Below are 11,037 nucleotides of genomic sequence, written 5' to 3'. Positions count from 1 at the left end.
TGACATTTTTCAGACAGTAGGCTATAGTAGTCTCCGCTTTTATTTTTAAAAAAATCTAGATTTTCAAAATTGAATTATTTTTTATTTTATTTTTATTGCAGACATGGCTAATAATGGGAAATCCACATTTATGATATGTTTCTGTGTTTTGATCATAATTGGTTTCTGAATGTGTTTAATGTATTCTTTTGTGTAGGCTATATGCCAGTGTAGCCTACTAATAATGTAGCAATAGATTATGTGACACATCAAAATGTACTTTAATAACATGTAGCCTACTTTTATTGTTGCTAAAGTGTCTACATTAAAAAAAAGTCAGTTCAAACCAAATAAACAATGTAAATCACATTATAACAGGTCTGTGTTATTAGTAGCCTACAGCTTAACACCTATTAGCCTACTCATTTCTCTCTCTCTCTCTCTCTCTCTCCCTCTCTGTCTGACTAAAGGCCACTCTCCCCCTCCCTCCCTCTCTTCCTTCCTTCTCCCCGCGGTTCTTCTGTTTGTTTGCACTCACTTGATCCGGAGCGGAAATTCCTCTCTGTGTTTTTTTGTGAATGACAAACTCATTAACAATTCATCAACACGCGAGGGGCCGTTCCATCCGGCCTACCGTTTCCAAGGCGACCCCCGCCGATGGGCTTCTGTGATTGGCCGAGCCGACGGAATGTCTAATCCAATGGAACGCCCTCCCCCTCTGTTTGTAAGCCATTCAGGAGCCTGGCGCTGCATTAGATAGAGCATATACCAAGCCTGCACTCCGCAGAGCGTCAGTTCACTTCGCAGACGGATAGAGGAACAGGCGCGCGGTACACAGGCACAACTAGACGGCAAACAAACCCGCGTGGTTCATAGAAATCTACCGATACTCTACCTATCTACATTGGATCTCCACAAAGGAAGATATTGCGAAAAGAGGAAGAGCATTTGTTTTTGCGCTTGGAGCTACAAATACGCATTGGAAGCGCCAACATCAGCTCGCTCAATCGTCGCATGCAGAGCCTGTGTGTGTGACTCATTGATAAATAACACGGACTCTCTCTCTGTGTGTCTCTATCGGGCCAGACTGCATGAATGACTGCCAGTGTTGTCGGGAGGGAAATCTGTGAAGGAGACGCGCGCTCCAACGTTCTGTCTCGTCCCTTAACTGCATTATAACTGGACATTGGATTTGAGGACATTTGAGCATTTCTTACTCGTCTGATTTTGCAGAATTTTGACTTTTCTATCTCTGTCTCTCTAGCGTCGGACAAAAAAAATCTTCACTGATATTTTTTCTTAATTTTTTTGGTTGCTTGCTTGCAGCCAGAAAAAAACTCCCTTCTCTTCCAATCAATTCTTTTACCCACTCCTGCACATAAATGCTTGACAAGCTCAAGCCCGTAGTCCAGCTCGACTCCGTAATGGCGATTAGCAAGACGGTGGGCTGGCTCCGGGAGCAGCTGGAGACCCGCAGAGGAGTCGGCCTGTTGGTGATGGATTGCCGGGCGCAAGAGCTCTACGAATCGTCCCACGTCGAGACAGCCATAAACGTGGCCATCCCCAGCCTGATGCTACGCCGACTCAAGAAAGGCAATCTCCCGGTGCGCTCACTGCTCTCAGACGGGGAGGACCGGGAGAGGTTCGCCCGGCGCTGCAAGACCGATACGATCGTGCTGTATGATGAATACAGTCGGGAGTGGAACGCAAATGTTGACGGGGGTTCGGTGCTTGGATTGCTGCTAAGGAGGATGAAAGACGAGGGCTACAAGGCCTATTATCTGGAAGGTGAGTAGGCTAAGAGTGCATTATTATAACAAGCTTCATTCACAGTTCAAATCAGGGGCCGTTCAGTAGCGGTTCATTCACATAGCCTACAGACAGACACGCATGTTGTTGACTTTTGCGCATAGACGGAAGGTGGCGCTTTAGCTGGTGCGGGGAATGAGGGAATTGTATGTTTTGAGTTGTGATTTCAACTGTTGATAGATAGATAGATAGATAGATAGATAGATAGATAGATAGATAGATAGATAGATAGATAGATAGATAGATAGATAGATAGATAGATAGATAGATAGATAGATAGCATGCTTATAAACAGTCTGTAGCCTATAGCCAAACGTTAAGGGGGATATTATGTGCAGTTAGTGCATGAGTACAAACATATTCATATAGCCTACAACGACATTGTATTAATACGATGTATCTTCCATGATGTCTCCCCAGGTGGCTTCAGTAAATTCCAGGCGGAGTATTCCGGTCTGTGTGAAACCAACCTGGACGGCTGTTCCTCCTCCACCAACAGCAGCAGCAGCAGTTCGCCCACCGCGCACGTGTTGGGCCTCGGCGGCCTCCGTATCAGCTCGGACTCATCTTCGGACATCGAATCGGACATTGACCAGCATTCGAGTAGCGCCACCGATTCGGACGGAAGCCCCTTGTCCAACCCCCCGCAACAACAGCCGGCCTCTTTCCCAGTTGAAATCCTGCCTCACCTTTACCTGGGCTGCGCGAAAGACTCCACCAACCTGGATGTGTTGGAAGAGTACGGCATCAAGTACATTCTCAACGTCACACCGAATCTGCCCAACATGTTCGAGAACGCCGGCGAGTTCAAATACAAACAGATCCCAATCTCCGATCACTGGAGCCAGAATCTCTCCCAGTTCTTCCCCGAGGCCATCAGCTTTATTGGTAAGCATAAGCAATAATAACAGATCAATTAAGTTTATCTTTCTCTATCTATCTATCTATCTATCTATCTATCTATCTATCTATCTATCTATCTATCTATCTATCTATCTATCTATCTATCTAAATATAATAATAGAAAACTATTTGAAATAGCAACTTTCATACAGGGAATGCAGCTCAAAATGCTTTACAATATAGTAATTATATGCCTGCGTTGCTAGAGTGCTTTCTGAAAACTATTCGCCTCAGGGCTCTGGGTTATTTACAAGCTCAACTAGGCCTACTTGACAAGAGCTGCAAATAATGATTATTTTAACTATTGAGTGAGCAGCAAATAAGTATTTTTTCTGTCTATTTACCAATAGAATTTCACAAAATGTTGAGAAATACCAGTTTGACCCACAGTCCAAAAACACTCAAACATATGACTTAACAATGACACAAAAAATGCCAATTTTTTTTTAGCAAACTCTTGCACTATCAAGGAGCAGGAACCACCTCATCACTTGAATAGTTGAATGGTTGACTAATCATCAAACAACTATCCGACCCATTTCCTCTTTTAACGACCTTGTGCTATTGTTATGACTGTATGCGGACAAAGTGTGTGTGTGTGTGTGTGTGTGTGTGTGTGTGTGTGTGTGTTTAGTTTAGCACATCAACACAGCGGCACCAGATAGCCGGTGATATAATCTTATTAACGCAATATGTCTTATCACTACCAGGAAGCTCTTACGTTCTTATTGTGCAATCGAGATTAGATGAGGTGTCCGCGGCTGTGATGCTATCTGTCCAACTAGCACACAGGAACACAGAGCGCGGCAGATTAGAGGCCCATTGTGTAGAGGCAGAGGAAACACAGGTCTGCTGCCGGTAATGGTGCGGACAGAGGGATAGAATGCAGTGTGTGTGTGTGCATAGGCCTACTTGGGCATCGCTGAAACAGGAGAGAGAGTGAGACAGAGAGTGAACGAACGAGTGTGTGTGTGTGTGGGGGAAGGGGGGGGGGGCAGTAATTTGAGTGCAACAGGAAGGAAGTGGCATTGAAAGTAATCTAGGACATGGCATTCCCTCTATCCACACACTACAAAAGGGACCATTTACAGGCCCTGTTGACATCCTGTTTCGCCTTGACAGTGTGCCCTCATGACTCCTACATTTACACACACACACACACCCAAATGGCACCATTGTCGGGAGTGAGGCCCGGGTGAGCGGAAAAGAATGGTTTAATAGACCATAATAGTCAATTTCCCCAAGCCCGGCTTCTCTATACTCTAGGCCAAAAACTAAGGAAAAAAAACTGAGAGAATGTCGGCTCTGTTTATTGTGTGTGTGTGTGTGCTACTGCCGAAGACTCTATTGGGTTGTTGTTGAATGACACGAATGGGAGATAGTTGAGAGATAAACTTCAGTAGCTTCTCTCTGTCCTTCATGGGGGCAACATTAGTTACGCACTGTAGCTTTAACTCCACTTCGGTCATTGTATAATCCATATCTAGGAGGTCTTGGACTGTTGGTCAAACACAATGAGACTCAATATTTTTTCTCATAACATGTGATGTTATTTTTGAACCATGTATTGCTCTAAATCCACTGTATACCTCCTGAACATATCTATAACGTTTCCAATTTTTCTCTTCCTAACAGACGAAGCCAGGGGTCAGAAATGTGGCGTCCTGGTCCACTGCTTGGCTGGAATCAGCCGCTCGGTGACTGTCACCGTGGCCTACCTCATGCAGAAGCTCAACCTGTCCATGAACGACGCGTACGACATCGTCAAGCTGAAGAAATCAAACATCTCGCCCAACTTCAACTTCATGGGCCAGCTGTTGGACTTTGAGCGCACACTGGGTCTCAAGGGCAGCCAGCCGTGCGACAACCGTGTGGCCCCGTCGCCTAGCCAACCGCTGTTCTTCACCACGCCGACCAATCACAACGTCTTCCAGCTGGACCCCCTGGAGTCCACGTGAGGTCAACCCGTACATACGCTAGCCAGGCTATGCTATGCCATCTCTCTCTCTCTATCTCCTTCCTCTAATGGAGGTTTTGAAAAAAATGGGCGACCATTTTTGGGGAAAACGCTGCAAAAAGTTTCTCATTCCTTCTTCGTCGGACTGGCTGACATGAGGTTATTATTGGGCGATATTGACACAGCAGGAGGTTTTTTGAGGTGACTGCTGCGGAGTTTGGTTAGTTGGAAAGGGCCGAAAGTCGCATGGCCAAGACGCAGCCGCTGCTATCTCAATGAAAAGGACATTCAAAGAGACATGGACTCAGAAAAAGAGTACAGATAAACTCTTGCAAAAAATTCTTATATCTCTGTTGGGACTCGTGAAAAGGTATTTTTTTTCATTTTTATCTGGGGAAAAAAGTGATGTTTTGACGGACAGCTGTCCTGTTCCGTTCTATGCTTCTGAGCTCCTGGGCTGGCGTGCCAAAGAGACAATGATTGTTCAAACTGGACAGATTCTTCAAAAATGAAACTTTTGTATTTTTGTTTTTCGGGGGTTCTAGCACTGGTTTCCACCCCTCCAAAGATGTCAATGTTCTTCGACGTCTTTCTCTGTGTCTTCTGTGAAGACTTGCCTGTGTGGGGCAGAAGCACCCCCTCCCCCCCAGCTTTAAATGGCACACTAGTATATATACTAGACTCAAATTTTTACAATTTGTGGAGTCTTTTCAAAAACATTTATACGTTGTGTATACATCTTAATATAAAAGAAGACAATACAGTAAAAAGCCTTGCTCTAGTGTATACCCTTTTGAAACAAGTGGGTACTGAAGATTCTTTGTTTCATATTCTACTTTTTATGTATAAGCAGCAAACATAACTGCATATTGATTAGTATGTTTTTTTTTCAGTTGATTATGCCAAAAATCAAAGTCGGCTTTCTAAGAATAAGTGTACTATGTAATATATTTGATAATCGCTTTATGTGTGTGAATCCTAGCCGATTGGGCCTTTGTTTTTGCACCCCATACCCTCAACACAAATCAAAGATGGTTAGGTTTGCCTTATACTTTCGGGCTCAGAAGGTTTTCTATTGCGCATTCGCAACACTTTTCTCAACTCTACATAGAAATTCTAATTTGTTTTCAACAAAAACTCAACCACACTTTTAGCGGTTTTCCTTTGCAGTTTTTAATTTGGCACCATATAATTGATAGCACATGTTGTCTTGATTTCTGAATGTTTATATGGGTTATTCCTGAATTCTGTGCACAAGGGTTAAAAGTAGGAGTATTTTCAGGGAAAAACTCAGTTTAAAGAAATTCAGTTTTTATTTGTCATGATGAGAGATTTTTTTTTAGTTTTTGCCCATGCACCCGCAGAGCAGCCATCTTGGTGACCTCTGCCAGCCCCCCTTCCACAATATGTTCTTTACACGAATGTAAAGAAAAGATAAGTTATTAATAAATTGCTATTTTGTCTATACTTCTCTGCTTTCCGTGCCTATTTTTCAAATTGTTGGTGTTTTGTCCGTGTCCACAACATTCAACACATTTATCACAAGTGCCTCTTCTGTTTGTGTGTGTGTGTGTTCGTCTGTGTGTGTGTGTGCGTGCTTACGTGCGTGTGTGTGTGTGTATATATTCCTCTTCACCCACAATACAGTTGAGTGTTATAACCAGCAAGCGGGCCTACAACAGTATAGTCACGACCAAACAAAAACAGTCACACCACGCACCGATCATAAGCCATGTTCACAAAGCCATTCATTTACTACTACAGCATGCCACACGTCTCCCACTTACATTTCCCACTTCAGAATTAGCATGTCATGTCCTGTGTCCCATGACTACGTATTGTGTAACATTCCGTTCTTGCACATTCTGTTCTTTAAACAACAACGATCATTCATAAACGGGCAAAATGCCACCGGACAGGTACAAAGTGATTCTAGTCACGCAGTAAACAACTCGACTGGTCTTTACAGGTGCTGCGAGGGCTTTGGGTTCACACGCACACACACACACACCCTGGGGCACTTCCTGGTAGGCGGGGCTCTGGTATTTAAGCCATCAAAGGGAACAGAAAGTACCTATAGGGTGTCATTGGATATGTACATGTACCTGTAAAAGCCCTGGAGGCACACAAGAAGATTGTTTTTCGCAGGACAGAAAAGAGGAGGAGGCTGTGTGTGTGTGTGTGTGTGTGTGTGTGTGTGTGTGTGTGTGTGTGTGTGTGTGTGTGTGTGCATGTAGCAACTTGTTTTGCAGCACAGCAGAGAGCCGCCTACACTGCACCAACTCTCACACACATGCTTATCATCACGTTTATCAAAAGTAGGAAATATAAAGTAGACAGAATTTTGTTGTCATCTTTTCTTGCCACTATTATTTCTTACTATGCTCATCAGAACCCTGAAAATATACAGTATATAAATATAATTCATAAATATTTTGATAGAAAATAACAGTAGTTGTAGGGAGCTGAAGTCTTGTACTGCAACTTCTCAAAAATCTTGAAGCAAAATAAATTCGGATTAATGCTCATTCATACACTTCCAAGCAGTAGTTAGCTCAATTATAGCAATTAACTATACCACTTACATTATACTCCCAGCAAAGGTTGCCTTTCAGTATTGAGTTACCATGTTTTCCAATGTTCCCATGAGCTTTTCCTTCAATGCATTAGATGTATAGGACACTGGATTAGATTAGCGGTCGGTAGAAATCCTATCACTCATTTGTTATACAACACATCTGCATTGATCTTGTGATTAACTGGTGACTCTTACATCCATTCAGACCCCATGACACTTAAAAACAAAACTATATGAAAATATGAATGAAAGATGTAATCACTAAATACCACTATAAAATCCCATAGAGATTTGCCTCCAGGAAAATAATTTTGCCTAAATGTGTGTGTGTGTGTGTGTGTGTGTGTGTGTGTGTGTGTGTGTGTGTGTGTGTGTGTGTGTGTGTGTGTGTGTGTGTGTGTTTGTGTGAGAGAGAATTTGTAAATGTGAATAGCAGTGTATACGGCACAACTTGCTTATATACCATAGGCAAGGCAAGGCAAGTTTATTTACAAAGCGCAATTCAGACACAAGGCCATTCCAAGTGCTTTACATGGGGCATACAATACATTACGATAAGACATTAGAATATCAATATATACCATGGTGTGTAGGCTATATCAAGGGATTTCCAACAAAACTACTACTGTTTCTTGTTATTTTCTAGCCCTCGGATGCATAGGTTCTTGCGGGTAACAATATGAAAAGATTATGAATAAATTACTGTGTGCTTCTCTGTTAAAGTTTGAGTGTGTAAGAGTCATATTACTATCTTTATTATTATTATGTAATGATTACCCAGGAAACTGAAAATGCCACCTGAACTGGCTAAGTGTACAAGGGGGAAAGAGTTATTTTTATAAATGATTTACGTCAGGGCATGAGTGTGCAGGTTTAGCCCTTTGTTTAGCCACCAATGATTCACTGACACTGTTCAACTGTATTGTGTTTTCACTCCGACAAAACCTACAATAGACATGAGAGAGAAAGAGACAGAGAGGCCTTTATTCAGTTCATTTTGTCCAGTCATGGTGTATCGTTAACTTATTAATAGATAGCCCTATTCCAATGAACTATCTCATTTTCAAGGGGGTCCACAATGGATTGGGGGTCAGAATCCTAATACCATGCTGATTTCCACACTAAAAAACACGACCGGATGTAGTAGGGCATCCGGGTATTTTTTAAGCATACTTAATCTGACCACAAGAATTGGAACATAAAAAAAAAATCTAACCAACTAACTAGCAGAAAGTATGTGTATTGGAACGCAGGGTCAGTATTTGAGAGGTAAAAAAGGCCACAAGTACAACTCTGGAAAAAAATAAGAGACCGCTCCAAATATTCAGTGTCTCTTGTTTTACTATTTATAGGCATATGTTTGAGTAGAATGAACATTTTGGTTTTATTATATAAACTACTGACAACATTTTTACCAAATTCACAATACATGTTTTTGTCCATTAAGAGCATTTTCAATAAGTAATGTAGAGATTTAAGAAGAATCCAGACTGGTCTATTAATTTTTTCCGGAGCTGTATATTCTCAGTCCGGACTGGGTGCCCTCTAAACCGGGATGAAATTCAATGTGCGGCTCAAGGACTCAGTAACGGATACGGTCTCACCACTGGCTGCTGCTACATGGGGATCAAGTATGTGAACCCATGGGTGAATATGTTACTTGTATATTTCCATGTTTCGTTCTTGGCATTCAGTCTGTGGAAAACCAAGGAAGACATTTTTTTATAAATTGCGGTTAATACACCTCCATGTAGCACTTACATGTGACATTTTGTAGTTTGGTTTATTTGAAGCTATAGTACTTTAGCGGGATTCTTGTTTTTCTGAGTTTGCGCCTTCATGGTTGGAAGTCGCTTGGGATAAAAGCATCAGCTAAACAAAATGTAATGTAAATTGCATTGTATGACTGAGAACATATTTTTGTTTTGTGCATATGACCATAAACACTTTGTATCTTTGTATCTTTGAATCTTGAATAGGACAGGTTGCCAACGGACACCCGGATATCATTCATCAAAACCGTTAAACCCAACTATAGCCCGGAACCTGGGGAGCTCGCCTGTATTCTTAGAATGGAACGCAGTGATGTCATGGCATGAGGCCCTATGCATTGACAGATGGGGTTATGGGGTATGTGTGTGTGTGTGAGAGAGAATGTGTGTGTGTGTGTGTGTGTGTGTGTGTGTGTGTGTGTGTGTGTGTGTGTGTGTGTGTGTGTGTGTGTGTGTGTGTGTGTGTGTGTGTGTGTGTGTGTGTGTGTGTGTGTGTGTGTGTGTGTGTGTGTGTGTGTGTGTGTGTGTGTGTATGTATGGAACGCAGAGGAACCCGGGCTGTCATGGTCGCCCTTCCTGTCTGCACCTTGGCCTTTGGTTGGTTTTTAAAGCCTCGGATTAAATGGCACAGGAAACTACACGAGCTAATTTTAGCTAGGCATTCGGCATCTGTGTGTATGTGTGTGTGTGTGTGTGTGTGTGTGTGTGTGTGTGTGTGTGTGTGTGTGTGTGTGTGTGTGTGTGTGTGTGTGTGTGTGTGTGTGGCTGGTAGACCCCATCAAAACCTTCATCACACAACGCCTTTGACAGAGCACTCCATATACAGGGGTCTGGACACATGTATGGCTGGGTCATGGTGAGTGGCTCTTTAGGGATGTGTGCGTGTGTATGTGTGTGTGTGTGTGTGTGTGTGTGTACTTGTACAACTATTTTTGTGAGACCATCTCTTTAGACCTTAAGAATGAGGACATTTTTAGAAAGTGAGGACAATTTAGGGTAAACACTAGGTTTTAATGTGCAGGTATGGTTTATTTTTAGGTTTATGTTAGGGTTAGTGTAAGGGTTGGTGTTAGGCATTTAGTTAGTCAGGGTTAGGATAAGCGGCTAGGGAATGTATTATTTAGGTGTTTGTGTGTGTGTGTGTGTGTGTGTGTGTGTGTGTGTGTGTGTGTGCGTGCGTGCGTGTGTGTGTGTTTGTATGTGTGTTCGGGGTCTCGGCATGCGGACGTGTGGTCAGATGACTGATAGGCCCAGGGTGAAATGTACAGTAGTGGGATCAGCTGGCGTTCATGTCATACTATAAATAGCACTGCATTAGAACGATGTAAGGGTCTGCATTGGTCTGGCTTATTTAGCCGGCTACGTTTGCAATGCATGACGTTAGAGGTTGTGGCTTGATAAACTTGTGGTGAACATACTCAAAGGAATTCGTAATTAGTAAAACAATTAAAAAGTCATGCTACGTTGCTGCTCATCATCACAGGAACAGAAGTTGTTGAAACAAATAAGGGCTGAAAATCCTACCAACATGGCTTTGTGTGATTTTTTACTACGCCAGCTGTTGTTCCTGGGTGAGCGTACCCATGACAAAGGCATTAAGAAAAATGATATAAAAATAGCGTTATTTGCACTGATGGCCTCATTTGCAGTATCATGTAATGTATGATCATCAGAGGAAAAATTTGACTGTTTCAGAAATATTTAAAGTTCCTTGTAGCACCTTTAACTATGAAGTGTGCTTTAGACTGAATGCCATAAATGTAGCCCATTCTAACTCTATGTATGGAAAAGTACTGCAGACACAAACTGTGGGCTGTATGCAAAGGAATACCTCAACCCAGAACATCCGTGCTGTTTGGTTCTCAGTGTGATTTCATATGAAAAAAATTTAAAATCTTGCCAGCCAGACTTTTTAATACGGAAGAGGATTAAGGCTAACCTGGTGCTACCAGACCATCGTACTTCATTTCATTTGTACAGAAGGTCTGGAACTGCTCTATTTGGCAAACGTTCACTCACTTGGAGGCGGGTGTCTGTTG

General features: G+C 42.5%; 1 protein-coding gene across 1 annotated transcript; it reads left to right on the top strand.

Annotated features, from left to right (window-relative positions):
- Positions 1-774: 774 nt before the first annotated feature.
- On the top strand, positions 775-6,115 carry dusp6 (dual specificity phosphatase 6). Its single transcript, XM_080027350.1, has 3 exons — positions 775-1,767; positions 2,209-2,676; positions 4,327-6,115. Exons 1-3 carry the CDS (start codon positions 1,362-1,364, stop codon positions 4,647-4,649), a joined length of 1,197 nt encoding a protein of 398 aa, XP_079883476.1. The 5' UTR covers positions 775-1,361; the 3' UTR covers positions 4,650-6,115.
- The last annotated feature ends 4,922 nt before the right edge of the window (positions 6,116-11,037 follow it).

This window comes from Ammodytes marinus, assembly GCF_949987685.1.
Source record: "Ammodytes marinus genome assembly, chromosome: 5".
Taxonomy (NCBI): Eukaryota; Metazoa; Chordata; class Actinopteri; order Uranoscopiformes; family Ammodytidae; genus Ammodytes; species Ammodytes marinus.
The sequence above is the reverse complement of the archived record's forward strand: the minus strand, read 5'-3'. Positions and strand labels throughout refer to the sequence as shown.

Coding starts and splice junctions, on each gene's coding strand:
- dusp6 (XM_080027350.1), top strand. CDS start 1,362: ATGCTTGACAAGCTCAAGCCCGTAGTCCAGCTCGACTCCGTAATGGCG. Junction 1,768..2,208: donor CAAGGCCTATTATCTGGAAG/GTGAGTAGGCTA, acceptor ATGTCTCCCCAG/GTGGCTTCAGTAAATTCCAG. Junction 2,677..4,326: donor CGAGGCCATCAGCTTTATTG/GTAAGCATAAGC, acceptor TCTTCCTAACAG/ACGAAGCCAGGGGTCAGAAA.